The sequence below is a fragment of the Schistocerca cancellata genome, chromosome 7 (genome assembly GCF_023864275.1).
Source record: "Schistocerca cancellata isolate TAMUIC-IGC-003103 chromosome 7, iqSchCanc2.1, whole genome shotgun sequence".
In the NCBI taxonomy this organism is placed as follows: Eukaryota; Metazoa; Arthropoda; class Insecta; order Orthoptera; family Acrididae; genus Schistocerca; species Schistocerca cancellata.
In genome coordinates this window covers 449797867-449817686 of record NC_064632.1, presented here as the reverse complement: position 1 = coordinate 449817686, position 19820 = coordinate 449797867, and the positions used below count along the sequence as shown (strand labels likewise).

General features: G+C 39.5%; 2 protein-coding genes and 1 pseudogene across 4 annotated transcripts in view; 2 read left to right on the top strand and 1 right to left on the bottom strand.

Annotated features, from left to right (window-relative positions):
- The window catches only part of LOC126092070 (serine/threonine-protein kinase/endoribonuclease IRE1), a 150262-nt gene extending 149379 nt beyond the window's left edge, over positions 1-883 (bottom strand). The window contains exons 1-2 of the mRNA XM_049907487.1: positions 437-883; positions 215-335 (exon numbers count right to left, since the gene is read on the bottom strand). Coding sequence (XP_049763444.1) covers positions 215-335; positions 437-547 — 232 coding nt within the window. The 5' untranslated portion in view covers positions 548-883. The remainder of the gene's footprint in view (positions 1-214; positions 336-436) is intronic.
- Positions 884-1157: 274 nt separating this feature from the next.
- LOC126092122 (testis-expressed protein 2) overlaps positions 1158-19820 on the top strand; it is a 335634-nt gene continuing 316971 nt past the window's right edge. The window contains exon 1 of one of the 3 annotated variants that reach the window (XM_049907564.1): positions 1158-1235. The gene's annotated coding sequence lies outside the window, so the exon portion shown is untranslated. Of the gene's footprint in view, positions 1352-19820 lie in introns of all 3 variants that reach the window. The other 2 variants (XM_049907563.1, XM_049907562.1) reach the window with 2 other exon arrangements.
- On the top strand, positions 2079-2196 carry LOC126093263 (5S ribosomal RNA; annotated as a pseudogene).

Sequence of the window (19820 nt, the reverse complement as noted above, 5' to 3'; positions counted from 1 at the left end):
TTTGACGCACATTGAGGTCGAACACGGATATTTGTCGCATTAATGTGACTGGAGCGCCTATTACAAATCTCTACGTAATGCTGCCATACGGATTGCGAGGACAAGACTAGATTAACTACAGCAGGCAGAGATGCATTCAAGCACTCATTCTTACTGCAATCGGTAGGTGAAGGGAATGGGAGAAGGGCGACGTCTTATGTAAAAGAATGCTTACCGTCTTTAATTTGCCACTTCACCATTCCTGTTCGCTGACTTATTCCAATAAACGAACCGTCTAGCGTCGACAAAAGCAGTAGCGAATCATCTGCTTCTTTGATCAAATCAGTGTTGGTAATCTACAAGAGGTAAACAAATATCTCTGTTAGTACCTTAAGCAAGTTACTATTATATGACAAGTCGTGCCGCTGCATATTCCGCAAAAGACTGCACTATTTACCTTCGTGTAACTACCTTCGTCGGCTCTTACACTAAGAACCATCAATAGTAGTGCATGCGAAACGATCGTAATCGTCCGCATGAGACGCTTATTCTGGCTAACATGAAACATATTCAGTTTGAAATTACAGCCGGTAGTATGTTTTACATCATAAGAATTATGATCTACAGTACTGTATTCCCTGGCGTTTCACATGTTGTCACAATTAAACACAAACACGGTGACATTCGTGGCTGCATGCTTCAACAAAATTTAAGTTTTGTGTAAAACTTTTATCTGAAGTTACGTACAACAAACACTGCTTATACGTCATGGTACTTTCAAATTCACAATTTAGTTGAATCACTGAAACCTTGACCACTAACAACAAAAATAAACAAACTCCCCGTTCGTGTTTAGAAATAACAAAACACCTTGACTGGCTTGGCATGTAGTTTCAGTACACATGCAAAGACTACAGCTCACACTACACATGTTACGTTTCAGAGAAAACATTTTTCATCGCTACTGTTCATATTTACTATTAATTTTCAAACTCAAGTCGAGCAATTGCTCTGAAGAAAGACTAATTACATATGTTGTGAGAAAATTGTTACGGGTACTGGACAAATAGACAATGTAGTTTAACTATATGTATTTATAATCGGTCTCACAGTGTCGTTTCCAAAGATAGGTGGATAATACCCAACGATAATAAAAAAAATCAAGCCGCTTGCAGAAGGTTTGACGTTCAGCGGTGGTGGATTGTTTGCTAAGTGACGACACTTGCGGTTAAAATGTTTTGCGTAGTTCGGTTAAGGTATTGACAGTTTGTATATTTTTAAACAGTGTATCTTGCAACAGTGTTGTGAAGCGAAAGCCGAAGAAAATATCGCAAGCTGTCATTTCTGTCGAGCCTCATTTGCTCAGGTGGAAGTGCGTTAATAATTGGTTCTTTATACATGTAGTACGTTAATAACTAAGAAAACGTAGTTTTGGTACCACATATAACATTTCTTTTATATACATCTTGAACATTGTTCTTCATTCCTGTTTTTTGCCGCCGAAGACCGGCGCAAAATCCATATCTGAATGTCGAAGTCGCAGTGACAGTTTGCAGCGTACTCACTGTTTCCGTGGTATCTACGCATATGGACGCTTTCATAAAAGTACAGTTTGCGGTTACATTCACACTGGAAACAGCAAATGATAATTCTTGATTGTTAGAAGCAATTTGTTAGCTAGGCCCATATGTATATATCACGGTTCTCGAATAGCTGATTTGTAAAGTCCATACTACATAAAAGTAATAAAATCAAATTATGTCGTGAAACTGTTAGTTTTTGAGTTTTTACATTTTTATATATTGGACTTACAATTTAGCTATTCGAAAATTGTTCATTTTGAGGACTATTACTCGATAATCCCAATTCTAGTTAAATTAAGAAACTATATATTGTACCGTTTTTTACTGCAGATCTAATCCTGTGGATTTAGGTATTGCAAACGGAACTTTACCAGTATTGTATTTTGGTATATAGTACAACAACATGTAGTGCGTCCATCATAGAAAGGCCACACTGGTTTTTAATTCAAATTAAATACCTCCTTCGGTAACTAAAGTGTCATCCAATAATTTATCTTATGCAGTATTAATGTAGAAGCCAACGGCCGTGCTGTAGCGGTAACACTGGTTCCCATCAGATCACCAAAGTTAACTGCTGTCGGGCTGGGCTAGCATTTGGATGGGTGACCATCCAGTCTACTGAGTGCTGTTGGCAGCCCTTGTGAGGCAAACTGAGGAGCTACTTGATTGAGAAGTAGCGGCTCCAGTCTTGTAAACTGACTTATGGCCGGGAGAGCGGTGTTCTGACCACATGCCCCTACATATCCGCATCCAGTGACACCTGAGGGCTGAGGATGACATGGCGGCCGGTTGGTACCATTGAGCCTTCCAAGGCCTGTTTGGATGGAGTTTAGTTTTAGTATTGATGTAGATGAGTGTCATACACAAATTACATTATGCAACTATACTGTTGTGTCACAATAGTGCATGATGGAGTACCAATTACAAGTTGTTATCACTTACAGAAAGCACCTAATAATGGATCTGTCAACATATTACTAATGCTGAGCAAGAGACTGTCTCCTCTGTACAGGAATTTCCATAAATGATATACAAGTACAGATTGTAGAAACTGAATGAATTTTGAGTGTCTTGCTTAAAATAATTAGTTAATGCAGGACAATCCAGTAGAATGTCTATACTTAAATTTTTTCCCCAAAAAGTTTGGATCCTCACAAATGTGTCAGGCTTAATCTGTAATAATTTTCAGAAATAAGTAGCTAACTCAAATTTCAAATATAGAAAGACATCGAGCCTTTTGTCCAAACAATGCTGATCGGCAGGTCAGTACTTTTCCTCAGGAACCTGCACTGCGCCTTTATCAGGGTTTTCTATGGAAGGAGTTTGTTTAGCAGAGAACAAAAGTGATTTTCTAAGAGCCATTCTGAAACCAAAAAGATCTCGTTTATTCTTTGCATGTACTCCAGCAGCTTTACAAACTCCATTGTATTCTGTCAAAGAATTGATGCATGCAAGGTCTACGAGATGAATTGTGAGTTTCAGAGTCCATTTCCTAATTTTTATAAATGTTCTGTAGACTTCCATCATCTGATCACAAATGTCAGCTTCTCCCTTGCTCATAATATACTTTGTAACAACAGATAGACAAGGAACATTGACATATACTTTTTCCTTTATGCTCCACTGTTCTAGATTTGTAGCTGGAGTACATCCAAAATATCTTTTCAATTTTTTCTCCTCAGTCGGGTGCACATCTCTAATTCTATTACACATGATTTTCCCTGTTCCATAAATTCCTTTTTCTCACAGGACTTACAACAGTGGAATGGTTGTAAAATATCTGTCAAAGAACAGATGAGAATCTCTCTCTAGTGTTTGAATCAGTTGAAGCACAATATTAGGCCCTCCTTTGCTCATTGCTAAAACAAAATTTTTAAACCTTGTGGGTGTGGTTTGTTTGGTACATATTGCTTCAAGGAACAACAATCAGAAAAAAGTATCATCTGCTCGCTGATAGAGTAATGGCCTCCTCTGGGGCGAGGCAATTTGACACAGGCATTCCTCACAATGTCTACTGCAAGTTGAACCTTCCAGAGAGCAGTCCTCATGTTCCCTTCTGGAAAACAATTTGTATCAACAACTGCAAATCTGCTGTTAACAGAAGGTGAAATCCATGTTGCCAATACATTCTCATATGTGGGAATTTGGTATTACCCATTAGAATGAATGGTCCAAAAACATTTTTTACTTCCTTTGTGGTAACACTCAAAACATGCCCTGTTTTAGATAAATGATAGGCCTACATTTTTGTGTATGTGGATGTAAGCTCGAAAAAATTGTCAGGAAATAACTTCATAGGAGTCATTGATGATTCATGGACAATATCGGATATTGGAGGGACTTGTGAAGAAATAGGATGTTTCCTCCACAAATGTTTTCTCGCTTTCACTAAATTCAGTTGTTGTGCACACTATGGTACCTGCTCATTTTGTATTTGCTCTTGTATTTCACTTAAATTTTCTACCTGCTGGTTCTGAAGTAGGGGCTGCTCCTCTGAGTCATCAGATTCATCAGATGAACTTCTACATTCAGCAATTTTTTTCTTAGGTGATGTTATTCAGGATTCATCAACAATGTCATCATCACTGCTAATGTCCTCCACATCTGATTGGGCGAGAAGGGATTCAGTCTCTGCGTCTGTCAGCATATCTAGAAAGAGGGACACCTATTAACCTCAACAGCTGAAACCAGCAAAAAAAAAAAAAAAAGGGGGGGGGGGGAGTAAAACCCTAAACCACACAATTGTGTTACTTTGATTATCGAATCATCTAATGTGGAAATAGTGTTGAACAAATGATCTTTATGCATTGCATTGGATACATTCATCGTTCAACTACAAAAAAAATTTTATGTACTCTGAAAGCAAGTAGAACAAAATAAAAGTTAACAATACCTCCATGATGTCATCTCAAGGCCACCATTGTCAGAGAACTTTAAACAAATTGCCACACAGCACAGCTTAGCGGACGAAATACTAACTAAAATGGACTGTAGTGCACCCTCTGAAACTTACACTTTTTGTAGACCAGATCTCAGTGGCTGCACTTTAACCGTATCACTGTAATCTGCTAAAGAATGTACCCATACAATTGTGTGTATACGGTGTGAAAGGGATGTGGAAGTTGGGTCTGCCCATGAGGTGAATCAATGGACACGAAACATTGCTTTGAGTTTTCTGCAGACAGAATTATGAGCTTAAATTATGATAATGCCAATCATGGTTTTAGTGTATCTTACCTGGGCCTCAGTGGGGAAATCCATTAGTTTTTAAAATTCCAAGAGGTTCATGGACCTTAAAATTCGTTGAGCGATTTAGAATAGAGGAAAAACTGATGAATATGTTGTTAGCTGTGTTGTGTAAGTGCATGATGCATACTATTTTTAAATATTGAAGATGGTGAGCTTGTTGCAGTGGTGACCTCGTGGAAGAGTCACAGAGATGCATTATGGGGAATATTGCAGTAAAAATGCACTTATAGTGTGTCAAGTTCTTCCATTGCTTGCTGCAGTTGGTAACTTTTGTCATGTGAATGGCTGGAAGTGAACATGATGAATCATGAATTGGTTGTTGCTAGCTAATCAGAATACTTGTTTGTAATTTCCTGTGCGTTCGTAAATGTTGGGTGGGCTATAATCAAATTGTTACAGTTTGGGTGAATAAGTTTTATTACTTGAATGAAGAAGCAGGCAGTTCAAACACAAGACACCATACAGATTCCATTAACAATAATAACAAGACAGAAAGTACATGGAGGAATAAAAGATTGCGTTTTAGTTGGAAGCAACAAAAATGTAAAAACACCAGGTGCACTTGTAAGGTAATGTTCACCTGCACACAGGCATCATAAATAAGCAGCACAACAAGCCATACTACGTAACACTCCCACACTTGTTAGCCAATTTTGAAGACACAGTTGATAATGATCTACTGTTAGTTTACAGCTTCGCTTTGAAAAGTGCTTTTATACACATGTGTGCCAGCTGATCTTCTGATTTACTACAAGACTAGAAACACCATTTATCGTTTCACCAATGTCATGAAACCTTATTTCTATGTGTTTAGCCCTTTTCTGACTTTCATTATTTTTTAACAGTTGCAATGTGCTCTGCTTGTCTCTAAAGAGTTGAGTTGCGTGTTCTGTGCTGACAGCAGGAATGTTCAAAGCCACTTTGTTTCAGCATCTGCGTCAGATGGTGGAACATACTCTACTTCTGATGTAGACTGGTGACATATTTTTGCCTGTGGTACATCCAGGTAACAGCTCCACTGGTTAATATACTGACATAACCCGTTGTTGAACCAGTATCTGTATCTCCGACAAAACTAGAATCTGATTAAAAAGAAAGATGATGAGACTTACCAAACAAAAGCGCTGGCAGGTCGATAGACACACAAACAAACACAAACATACACACAAAAATCTAGCTTTCGCAACCAACGGTTGCCTCGTCAGGAAAGAGGGAAGGAGAAGGGAAGACAAAAGGATATGGGTTTTAAGGGAGAGGGTAAGGAGTCATTCCAATCCCGGGAGCGGAAAGACTTACCTTAGGGGGAAAAAAGGACAGGTATACACTCGCACACACACACGGTTTAAGATTGGTGGTACTGTATTTACTACCTTCGTCTCTTGCACATTGAAGATATTTAGGATGTGTTTAACAGCAGTCCAATGCTGAGGTCTAAGGTTCTTGAGAAACCAACTACTTGACTGACAGAAAACATTATAACATGTGTTGTCACTGTGGAAACAAATGTCAGACCATCTGCAGCATCATGAAATGGAACATTTTTCGTAGATTTCCTGTCTTCATTAGCTGGGCACTCTCCCAAGTGAATTGTGAACTGTAATCAATTCCCCCCCATGAACCATGGACCTTGTCGTTGGTGGGGAGGCTTGCGTGCCTCAGCGATACAGATAGCCGTACCGTAGGTACAACCACAACGGAGGGGTATCTGTTGAGAGGCCAGACAAACGTGTGGTTCCTGAAGAGGGGCAGCAGCCTTTTCAGTAGTTGCAAGGGCAACAGTCTGGATGATTGACTGATCTGGCCTTGTAACAATAACCAAAACGGCCTTGCTGTGCTGGTACTGTGAACGGCTGAAAGCAAGGGGAAACTACGGCCGTAATTTTTCCCGAGGGCATGCAGCTTTACTGTATGATTAAATGATGATGGCGTCCTCTTGGGTAAAATATTCCGGAGGTAAAATAGTCCCCCATTCGGATCTCTGGGCGGGGACTACTCAGGAGGACGTCATTATCAGGAGAAAGAAAACTGGCGTTCTACGGATCGGAGCGTGGAATGTCAGATCCCTTAATCGGGCAGGTAGGTTAGAAAATTTAAAAAGGGAAATGGATAGGTTAAAGTTAGATATAGTGGGAATTAGTGAAGTTCGGTGGCAGGAGGAACAAGACTTCTGGTCAGGCGAATACAGGGTTATAAATACAAAGTCAAATAGGGGTAACGCAGGAGTAGGTTTAATAATGAATAGGAAAATAGGAATGCGGGTAAGCTACTATAAACAGCATAGTGAACGCATTATTGTGGCCAAGATAGATACGAAGCCCACACCTACTACAGTAGTACAAGTTTATATGCCAACTAGCTCTGCAGATGACGAAGAAATTGAAGAAATGTATGATGAAATAAAAGAAATTATTCAGATAGTGAAGGGAGACGAAAATTTAATAGTCATGGGTGACTGGAATTCGAATGTAGGAAAAGGGAGAGAAGGAAACGTAGTAGGTGAATATGGATTGGGGCTAAGAAATGAAAGAGGAAGCCGCCTGGTAGAATTTTGCACAGAGCACAACTTAATCATAGCTAACACTTGGTTTAAGAATCACGATAGAAGGTTGTATACATGGAAGAACCCTGGAGATACTAAAAGGTATCAGATAGATTATATAATGGTAAGACAGAGATTTAGGAACCAGGTTTTAAATTGTAAGACATTTCCAGGGGCAGATGTGGACTCTGACCACAATCTATTGGTTATGACCTGTAGATTAAAACTGAAGAAACTGCAAAAAGGTGGGAATTTAAGGAGATGGGACCTGGATAAACTGAAAGATCCAGACGTTGTACAGAGTTTCAGGGAGAGCATAAGGGAACAATTGACAGGACTGGGGGAAAGAAATACAGTAGAAGAAGAATGGGTAGCTTTGAGGGATGAAGTAGTGAAGGCAGCAGAGGATCAAGTAGGTAAAAAGACGAGGGCTAGTAGAAATCCTTGGGTAACAGAAGAAATATTGAATTTAATTGATGAAAGGAGAAAATATAAAAATGCAGTAAATGAAGCAGGCAAAAAGGAATACAAACGTCTCAAAAATGAGATCGACAGGAAGTGCAAAATGGCTAAGCAGGGATGGCTAGAGGACAAATGTAAGGATGTAGAGGCGTATCTCACTAGAGGTAAGGTAGATACTGCCTACAGGAAAATTAAAGAGACCTTTGGAGATCAGAGAACCACTTGCATGAACATCAAGAGCTCAGATGGAAACCCAGTTCTAAGCAAAGAAGGGAAAGCAGAAAGGTGGAAGGAGTATATAGAGGGTCTATACAAGGGTGATGTACTTGAGGACAATATTATGGAAATGGAAGAGGATGTAGATGAAGATGAAATGGGAGATACGATACCTCCTGAAGAGTTTGACAGAGCACTGAAAGACCTGAGTCGAAACAAGGCCCCCGGAGTAGACAACATTCCATTGGAACTACTGACGGCCTTGGGAGAGCCAGTCCTGACAAAACTCTACCATCTGGTGAGCAAGATGTATGAAACAGGCGAGGTACCCTCAGACTTCAGGAAGAATATAATAATTCCAATCCCAAAGAAAGCGGGTGTTGACAGATGTGAAAATTACCGAACAATCAGTTTAATAAGCCACAGCTGCAAAATACTAACACGAATTCTTTACAGACTAATGGAAAAACTAGTAGAAGCCGACCTCGGGGAAGATCAGTTTGGATTCCGTAGAAAAATGGGAACACGTGAGGCAATACTGACCTTACGACTTATCTTAGAAGAAAGATTAAGGAAAGGCAAACCTACGTTTCTAGCATTTGTAGACTTGGAGAAGGCTTTTGACAATGTTGACTGGAATACTCTCTTTCAAATTCTAAAGGTGACAGGGGTAAAATACAGGGAGCGAAAGGCTATTTACAATTTGTACAGAAACCAGATGGCAGTTATAAAAGTCGAGGGACATGAAAGGGAAGCAGTGGTTGGGAAGGGAGTAAGACAGGGTTGTAGCCTCTCCCCGATGTTATTCAATCTGTATATTGAGCAAGCAGTAAAGGAAACAAAAGAAAAATTCGGGGTAGGTATTAAAATCCATGGAGAAGAAATAAAAACTTTGAGGTTCGCCGATGACATTGTAATTCTGTCACAGACAGCAAAGGACTTGGAAGAGCAGTTGAACGGAATGGATGGTGTCTTGAAGGGAGGATATAAGATGAACATCAACAAAAACAAAATGAGGATAATGGAATGTAGTCGAATTAAGTCGGGTGATGTTGAGGGTATTAGATTAGGAAATGAGACACTTAAAAATAGTAAAGGAGTTTTGCTATTTGGGGAGCAAAATAACTGATGATGGTTGAAGTAGAGAGGATATAAAATGTAGACTGGCAATGGCAAGGAAAGCGTTTCTGAAGAAGAGAAATTTGTTAACATCGAGTATAGATTTAAGTGTCAGGAAGTCATTTCTGAAAGTATTTGTATGAAGTGTAGCCATGTATGGAAGTGAAACATGGACGGTAAATAGTTTGGACAAGAAGAGAATAGAAGCTTTCGAAATGTGGTGTTACAGAAGAATGCTGAAGATTGGATGGGTAGATCACATAACTAATGAGGAAGTATTGAATAGGATTGGGGAGAAGAGAAGTTTGTGGCACAACTTGACTAGAAGAAGGGATCGGTTGGTAGGACATGTTCTGAGGCATCAAGGGATCACCAATTTAGTATTGGAGGGCAGCATGGAGGGTAAAAATCGTAGGAGGAGACCAAGAGATGAATACACTAAGCAGATTCAGAAGGATGTAGGTTGCAGTAGGTACTGGGAGATGAAGAAACTTGCACAGGATAGAGTAGCATGGAGAGCTGCATCAAACCAGTCTCAGGACTGAAGACCACAACAACAACAACAATCAATTATTGTTGCATTAAGTTTACAATTGTTAATGCTCATTTTTTTCTAAGAGCAACTAATACAACCCTCTTGACTGATAAATGATTCTCTATTTTTACAGTCTCACCTGATTTCCAATCCTACAATGTAACTGGGATCATCAACCACAATTTCAAAATAAATCAAGGATTCTTCAAGTATTTTATTTATAGCTGTGGTGATTCAGTCTGAATTAATCTGTCGCCTACAAAAAAAGCTGAACATTTCTTGACCATCAACTTGAGCATGAAACACACAATTGTCTGAATAAAGCTGTTAAAAAAAAACTTTATAAACTGAACAGTTTTTTAATTCCAAATTGAGGAGACTGTTTCACTCCATAACGACTTTTCTTTAATTTGCAGACTGAGATTGCATTATCACTATTGAAACCCTTGGGCTGTTTCATGAAAGTATCTTCTTGCAAATCGCCATTGAGAAAGGCAGTTTTCACATCAAATTGTCTGATGTCCGTATCATAAATTCAAGCCAAAGTTAAAAGAATATGAAATGATTTATACCTAACAACAGTTGAAAAAGTCCAGGTTTCTGAGATATCCTTTTGTACATAATCTAGCATTTAATTGGCTTCCCCCCTCCCCCTCCCATTCCCTGGGATTTAAGTAGAGTGTATCCCTTCAGTTGTTTTGTTCATATTTCTGGGACAAAGCACAAGTTGTATGAGCCAGGAACTTTTCACTAGTCATTTGTTTACATTTATTTGCGTATACACTACATTTTTGTGAATGTGTTCTCTCGTTTATCAGTAATTTAATTGATTTTTTCCTCACCAAAATATTATTTTTATCATGAGTTTAAAAGTGCCTGACTTCCCGTAAAATTGTTTGCTTCTGGGTTTGGTGTGGTGGGTGCTTTAGTTTTTTCTACTGAGGTGACTGTAGTGGCATGGAAATTGGGGAAGTAAATGAGGCTTTGCAATTGTTTTGTAGGATATGTATTAGAGATAGGAAGTTTTGTGGAATAGGAGGGGGAAAGTTGTAGGAAATTATTGGAATAGGAAGGGGAAAATTCTGAGCTTCAACCTTAATTAGACAAGGATAGGGAAGATCTGGATAGTTTAAGGAGGAATAAAGGTAAAGACAGCTGCGAAATTGCAACAGATAACATAGGGAACAGGCATAGTACTTCACCTGACTGCTTTGTGGTGAACATGAAAAATAAAGTTTAAGCTGTTGCTTCAGTTAGAAACTGATGAGCCTCAGACAGGTGTAGATATAAACAGGTCACAACAAACTCTCAGCAGTAAGTTGAAAAGTAAGGATGCAGGTAATTTAGGAAAGAGAAAGTAAGTTCTGTTGTTACGTAGTTTTAATACTAGAGGTGTGGGCCAACTTTTGCTGAATTAGGATCAGAATACCAGGTCACCATTTTGTTTATCATAGTGCTGGTCTGGAGCAAGTGATAGAGGATTTAAGATCACTTTGTGAAGACTTCACCAAGGAAGACTCTGTGACTACAGTGGGTGGGCTGGGCAATACCATTGTCAGAGATCCTGGATACAGTATAGTGTGTGACCTGGTAAAGATTGCACAGCATGGAGACATGGCAATGGTGAGCTTGTATCTGATCTGAGGCACGATGACTGACCTCATTTGTACCCTTCAGTGTGGAGAATTGATTTGGAGTTGAAATGGGCTGCTTATGTCAGGTGCAGGGTCAAATATTGCTATGGTTAATGTTGATTCTGTTGGTAAATGGGTTTATATTCATACTAGGCATGAGATTTAATAGCAGAACATTTAAATAGGTGAGACAGTGTTATGAGTGGTAAAATACCAGTGATTACAGGTGTCAGAACACTACCTTTTCTAGAACAGAAAGGACAGAAAGAAATAAAGTTTGAAGGGGGGTTAAGACTGCAAGAAGCCTTCTGTTTGAGAATGAAACTAAACAGCATAATTCTGGCATATATCACTCAACAGAAATTTTATTTCCATCCAATTTTATTTCAGTTGATGTGAAATTACTTCAGAATATTTGAGGACTAAGATAAAAAAAAAAATTATTGAACTAGTTATCTGCACTGATGACTTAAGAGTCATCAAATCCAGTTTATATAATGTGCCCCTCTGAATGTTTGATCACTGGTATAGATCTGTTAAGTATTACAGTATTTAGGTTAGTATCTCACTTTTGCAGAGCAGGAATAGAGAATGGAGGATTTGCCATATTCATCAAAATTGTCATAAAATTAAGAATATAGACATCCATACATTTTTCCCTGAGCAGTCTATGGAACAGTGTGCGACAGAACTAAAATTTCATGATAAATCATTCATATTAGTAAGTGTATACCAAGCATCTGCAAGTAATTTTAATCTTTTCATAAATCATCTTGAATATCTACTGGCCTATATAAGAACAAAACAAAGAAATGACATTTGCTTGTGATTTTAAGATAGATTCTGTTAAAAACCCTTCCAGTAAAAATTTTTCACAATCAGTAACACCAGTGGAGGCCAGTTATCAAGTGTTAAAGTGCTACAGTGCACTGTAAATATCACACTAAAATTATGCCATTTCTCATTGAATTCGAGCTGGAAATCGCACTAAAGAATACTGTAAGAAGGTACAAGATGATGTGGACAAAATTTCTAGTCAGTGTGATGAATGGCAGCTAACTCTAAATGTGGAAAAATGTAAGTTAATGCAGTTGAATAGGAAGAACAAATCTGTAATGTTCAGATACAGTATTAGTAGTGTCCTGATTGACACAGTCAAGCCATTTAACTATTTGGGCATAACATTGCAGAACAATATGAAATAGAACAACCATGTGAGAACTGTGGTAGGGAAGGCGAATGGTCAGTGTTGCTCTATTGGGAGAATTTTAGAAAAGAGTAAAGGAGATCACATATAGGACACTGCTGTGACCTATTCTTGAGTACTGCTTGAGTATTTTGGATCTGTACCAGGTCAGGTTAAAGGAAGACATCGAAGCAGTTCAGAGGCTGGCTGCTAGAGTTGTTACCGGTAGGTTCGAACAATGCATAAGTTTCATGGAGATGCTATTAACAAAATTTAGAGAACCAGCATCGGAAGCTGACTGCTGAACGATTCTACTGCCGCCAACATACATTGCATGCAAGGATAATGAAGATAAGATATGAGAAATTAGGGTTCATATGGAGGTATATAGACAGTCGTTTTTCTCTTGATGTATTTGTGAGTGGGACAGGAAAGAAAATGACTAGTAGTGCTACAGGTACCCTCCGCAATGCACTCTTTAGTGGCTTGTAGAGTATCTATGTAGTTGTAGATGTAGATGTGAAGTCATGCCATTTCTCTGTGAATGCAAGCTGGTATGTAAATACAAGTAAAATGACGCAGACATGTTTTGTAGCAGTCTCTCTGCAATAACTTGAAACCAGTGTCGAGTGATCAAATGATGGCCAGTCAAACTACAATCAACTCAGAGATGGGACGCACCTGTCTGTTTTTGACTGCGCGTATTCTGATGTGATGTCATCCCTTCGGGCACTATGAGTGCTATGTTGCTCACAGCACCAGGTCATTATTTTTCTGTGAAAGTCCGTGTAATCTATTGTGCAAGCGAAGCGTAGAGTAAGATCGGTTTCTGAGTTATGGCTGAAGTAATGGCTTCATGACCAAATTGCCAGTTAGTTCGTCGGCCTGGGTTTGATTACCGCTGCTACGAGCTTTTTATTTTTTTAAAAATTTTATACCTTGCAGCATTAACCAATTAATCATAAAATTTAAATATATTCAAACAGTTTAGTTTATATGTGTAAAATTAATCTATCCAAAGTAGTTAAGGTTGTTACTCTTGTAAATCAAAAGGCTTTAGGTGGTCACAAAAAGAGTGAGTATATGATCAAATTCAGGATGTGTGGTTTTCTTTCCATTGTGGTTGCCACAGCAATGAGTTTATTAAAACAATGTGGCATTTTCCTCTTTTGTTGTATTTTTTTATTTGTTCACAACTAGTTTCAGCTGTCTAAGCCATTCTCAAATAGAAAATTATGCCTTACATATTAAAACATCAGCATTTTAAAATTTGTGTTTTCTATTCATTTTGGGCCACAAACACTGTCAAACCAACAAGACAGCATTTGTGAACCAAAACAATTAGAGAAAAAATTAAAGACACTGACATTTAAATATGTAAGGCATACCCTTTTTTTTTTTTTTTTTTTTTTGCAGAACCACAAAATCACTTGAGGATGGCCTAGAAGGCTGAAACTAGTTGTGAACAAATAACATTAATACAACAAAAGTGGAAAATACCACCTTCTTTTAGTGTGAAAATGTTTTCTGTAGATGATCAGCTAAAGAGTTCCTTCTCCAGTAGAGCCTAGGAGGAGAAAAAATGATTTGATGAGTAAGGTGGATTTACTCCGAATGTGAATCTAACCACAGGTGGGCATGGGATGAGGCATACTGATTTGGCTCAAACTTTGTGAACAGGAGCAGGTAGACATCCCTTTCAGATTCCCATAACATTTCACCTCACTGCGCCATAGGAAAAGGTAAAACGGTTGCTAGAGATTTACATGTAGGGTATCAGAAAGTTTCAACCAATAGATGTCCTAATGGCATGATACTCGAGTAGTTAAGGGCTAGGGTTCAGTTCCCACTTGGTACACCACATTTTTTCTTTTTCTTTCATTTATTTTTCCCTCCAATGTTAAATGATCAATTAGAAATTTAAATATATTTAAACAGTTCGATTTATGTATTTAAAATTAATATATTTACTGTAGTTGTGATTCCTATTCTTGTAAGTCAAAATGCAATAGGCCACCACATTGGTAAAATTTTGCATGATCTACAACTTAGTATAACTATCCCTCAACTTAATTCTTAATATAAATTTTCAAACTAAATTCATCAAAAACAGTGATAGATAATGTCTTTGTAGAAAGATCTAATGAACAAAATTATATTACAAAACTAATAGTCAGTAGCCTTTCATACCATGACTTGTCATTCCTGTTGATGCCAAAAACTGATTATTTTAGGACACTTGTCAAAGTCATGAACTGGAGTGATGTATACAGTGCTTGTGGCATGAGTAAAACAAAACCACCACCTTTATTAATAAGCAAAGCTCATACCATATTTGAATACTGTTTTCTCCCCAAATTAAGGCAGATTCAATCAAAGTCTACAGAGAAGCCAAGGATTACTCAAGGAATAGCGCTATCTTGTAAAACACAAGGAAATTGTGTCAACCAGTCAGAATCGGCTCTGTTGGAGATGCTGTAGCTCCTTGAGCCACTGCAAAATATTAAAGGAGAAATATGGAATTCAAAGCAAATACATTAGAAGAAAGAGATAATCACACCAGGTAACAAAATAAAGACATTAAGGGATATAGTGGATGCCAATTCTTTCTCACTAAATCTTGGGTGTGATGGAGGACACTATGTGGTGTAGGGGGTGGGGGAGGTGGAGAACACTATATGCAATATAATGCTTGTAAGAGGTTTCCTGCAGTATTTGCCTAAAATATGATGGCAAGCAGGTATAAGAAGTTGACAATCAACAAACATTTCATAACTGTTACTGAAAAAAATGGTTTGTCAACAAATGCTGCCATGTAATATTTCAGACAGGGCACTGCAAATAACTTCAGTCGTATGTATAACTCATACCAGTAAGACTAATGTCCACTATAAAATCTTTAAAATAATAAGATAATGCTATGAGAAAATATCAATAAAGTTAGAAATAATGTACTTCAGAGTTTAGCAACACATCAAGTTACCTGTGTAACCCCTCTATTACCAGGGGAACATTTCCTGTATGACTGACATATGCCTTTGTATAAGAAAGCAGATAAAGAAATACCACCATTTTCACTTTAGCCAGCATTCTCAAAAACTTTAGAAGAGGTTATATACAATTAGCTTCTTAATCAAAGGCATTTTACTGGGTAAATCATAATATGCTTTCAAGTAAATTAGAATATTAGAGTGTGACAGGAAATGCTGCAAAGTGGTTCGGATCTGTATCTGTGACACGAAGAAAAAGTTGTCATTAAGAAAGAGATGTATTATGCTATCAGGCATCATGCAACTGAGGACTTATTACATGTTGTTTCCCAAAGGGTTACATCTTAGGACACTTACTTTTTCTTGTGTATATCAGTGACCTTTTATCTGCAACTTTACCAGACATCAAGTTTGGTTTGCCGCCTTCAGGCCCGGAGCTTGGGATAGGCCTGAGGTATTGATCCCCTGTAGGGTTTGACCTCCATTTTTCAAAATTTTCCTGAAGAGTGAGCCAATTGGGGAAGGGCACCTTACATGATGCATCGTGTCCATCGTTCATTGAGATCTTTAGCCCACTTTCTCGTCGTGGCATTGCAGTCCCGCTCGTCCTCCATCTCTTGAGTGAGAACAACTTCCTCCACCCACTGTGCAGTGTCGTTTTCTGCGCCGACGATGACCATGGAATTCTTTGCACCTCATATCCAGCACGGTAGCCAGTCAGTTGTGGTGGAGCCGCCATGTACCCTGTTGGTTGTAGCCCACTGACTACACAGAGATTGCTCTGCTGCTGCCTGCACCGTTAACTCCCTATGTATGTCAAGGAGTAGATGCCCTTCACCGTGAGGCATCCGGACTCCTGGCAATGGCCATTCTGCCAAGTGGCCTTTGCTGCGGCTGGTTGGTGCCCGTTGGAGTGGTTGGCATCAGGGCAGGTGACGCGCAATGAAGCGTACCATGTCATCACTTGCTGGTGATCAAATGCCATGCCACACCATGGGAGGAATGCTGGGCTAAGGATGACAGCAAACCCTATTCACCCTGGTACCTCGTATGTACGAGAGCTGATGGGGACTTCTTTGTCTCAATGAAGCCTGAGTTTTTTGTGGAGCATGTAGATGACAAGTTTGGTGAGGTGGAGGGCTTGTCCAAAATACAGTCAGGGTCAGTCTTAATAAAAACGGCATCCTGTGCCCAGTCACAGGCATTACTCGTTTGTGACAAACTGCGGGATGTTTCCGTTACCATCACGCCTTATAAGACCTTAAATATAGTCCAGGGTATTATATTCCATAGGGACCTCCTTTTGCAGGCTGACGATGAGCTGCCCGCCAACTCAGAGCGACGAGGAGTTTATTTCACCCGGTACGTCCATTGGGGTCCGAGGAATAAGCAGATTGCCACTGGTCCCTTCATCTTGGCCTTCGCTTGTGACACATTACCTGAGAAGGTCAAGGTGATGGTCTACCACTGTTATGTCAAGCTGGCTCCTTGCCCGCTGGCTGCAGTGTATTCACTGCAGAGCTTGTGGCCATATCTCGTGCACTTCAGTACATCCGTTCCTGTTCTGGTGAGTCATTTCTTCTCTATTTTGACTCCCTGAGCAGCTTACAAGCTATTGACCAGTGCTGCTCTTGCCATCACTTACTAGTGAACATCCAGGAGTCCATCTCTGCCCTGAAACAGTCCAGTCATTAAGTGGTGTTGGTGTGGACCCCAGGTTATTTCGGACTCCCAGGCAATGGACTTGCTGACAGGCTGGCCAAATAGGCTTTTCGGAAACTGCTCCTGGCGATGGGCATCTATGAAACTGACCTGCGCTCTGTCTTATGCTGCAAGTCTTTTTTGCTTTGAGAGACGGAATGTCATAAACAGTATGCACAACAAACTGCGTGTCATTAATGAGACTGCGAGTGTGTGGAAGTCTTCCCTGCGGGCTTCTCGCAGGGAATCAGTTGTCCTTTGTCGGCTCCGCATTGGCCATATGTGGCTCACACAAGGTTACCTCCTCCATCGCGAGGACCCACCTCAGTGTCGCTGTGGCTCCCAAATGACAGTCGTCCACCTCTTGCTGGACTGCCCACTTTTAGCCATCAGTATCGCTGTGGCTCCCAAATGACAGTCATCCATCTTTTGCTGGACTGCCCACTTTTAGCCGCTCTGCGGCAGACTTTTAACTTTCCCAGCACCCTACCTTTGGTGTTGGGTGACAATGCCTCAACAGCAGCTTTAGTTTTTCATTTTATTCGTAAGGTTGGGTTTTATCATTTGATCTGAGTTTTAGTGCATATCCTATGGCCCTCTGTGTCCTCCACCCTAGGGCTTTTAGGGTGGAGGTTTTAGTGTGTTGCTGAATGGCTGGCTTCTCCTTCTTTATTCTCATGGTCAACCAGCCATGGTAATCTGTTTTCTTGTTTTTAATCTCTTCTCCCTGTTTCTTGTGCCTCTCTGTGGTTTTCTTGTTCTGTTTGTCCACTGTAGTGTTTGTTGTCCTTCCATCGTTCTTCTGGTTCTTCCTTTCTCCTGTTATTGTGCTGTATGTCTTCTTTGTTTTCTTGTTTCCCTTGGGTAATTGTTTTACTGGGAACAAGTGACCGATGACCTCGCAGTTTGGTCCCATTCCCCCCTTTTAAACTAACCAAAAAGTTTGGTTTGTTTGCAGATGACACATACATCACAATAAATGGCAGATCAAGCTTAGCCTTAGAAAGATTAATTAATGAAATTTTCATGGGTTTTAAGAAATGGTTGCTAGCCAATTCTTTCTCACTAAACCTTGGAGAGGGAGGGGGGGGGGGGGGTGTTGCAGTTTGCAGTTTAATGCTTGTGAGATGTTTCTCATCAATATTTGCCTAAAATGTGATGGCAAGCAGGTATAAGAGGTTGACAGTGTTAAATTATTGGGATTACAGCTTGATAATAAATTGAGCTGGGAGGAAAATACCACAGAACTGCTGGAGCACCTAAACAATTCTCTATTTTCAAGACGAATGTTGTCAGACATAGGTGATATAAAAATAAAGGAAAAGGTAACTCATCAAGTCAAGCAAAACTTTTTAGAGACCAAACACATGTGATAAGGATTATTTGTAGTGTGAAAGTAGGAACTGGAGAACACCCTGCAGAGCCCTGTTTAGAGAAAATGGGATAGTAATGATGGCTTTCAAATATATTTATTCCTTAATGAAATTTATCTCTATTTCAAACCAAGAGCTCAGTTCATGGAGTCAATACTAGAAATAAGAATAATATTCCCAAAGATTTAGTCACTTTAGTCCAGAAAAATGTACGGCTACATCTACATACAGGGTTATTACAAATGATTGAAGCGATTTCACAGCTCTACAATAACTTTATTATTTGAGATATTTCCACAATGCTTTGCACACACATACAAAAACTCAAAAAGTTTTTTTTAGGCATTCACAAATGTTCGATATGTGCCCCTTTAGTGATTCGGCAGACATCAAGCCGATAATCAAGTTCCTCCCACACTCGGCGCAGCATGTCCCCATCAATGAGTTCCAAAGCATCGTTGATGCGAGCTCGCAGTTCTGGCACGTTTCTTGGTAGAGGAGGTTTAAATACTGAATCTTTCACATAACCCCACGGAAAGAAATCGCATGGGGTTAAGTCGGGAGAGCGTAGAGGCCATGTAAAGCCCTACACCCCATTGTGCTATTCCTACTTTGACTCCTGACAGGTAGACCTTGTATTCTCCCACTTCCTGGCCTGGCAGCAAAAACCTGAAGAGCGGCTTCAGCCGAACAAAACTTTATGAGTTTTTCTACGTATATGTATTGTGTCGTGACCATATGTCGATGAATGGAGCTACAGTGAATTTATGAAATCGCTTCAATCATTTGTAATAGCCCTGTACATACCACGCAAGCCACAGTATGTGATGGAGGTTACCCTATAATGACTACTAGTCATTTCTTTCCTGTTCCACTCACAAATAGAGCGAAAGAAAAATGACTGTCAATACAATATCAGTAGTGGAAATCTGTATAATGGATGGGTATTTGTAGGAAAATTAACATTGTCAAGTGGAATATGTGTGCACAGTGTATATGCAGCAGTATAATATCCAGTTCACTGATAAATGCAGTCAAATGGCATTGAATTCGATGTTGGTAGTAGAGTATATAATAAGACATAAAGATTCAGGGGGCAAAGATGGAACTCATTATAAAAACAGTTGGCTGTGTGCAGTGTTACTGTGTGTGTGTGTGTGTGTGTGTGTGTGTGTGTGTGTGTGTGTGTGTGTGTGTGTGTGTGTACATGACTTTACTGCAGATAGGAAATAGGGAACAGGCACCACTTGTGAC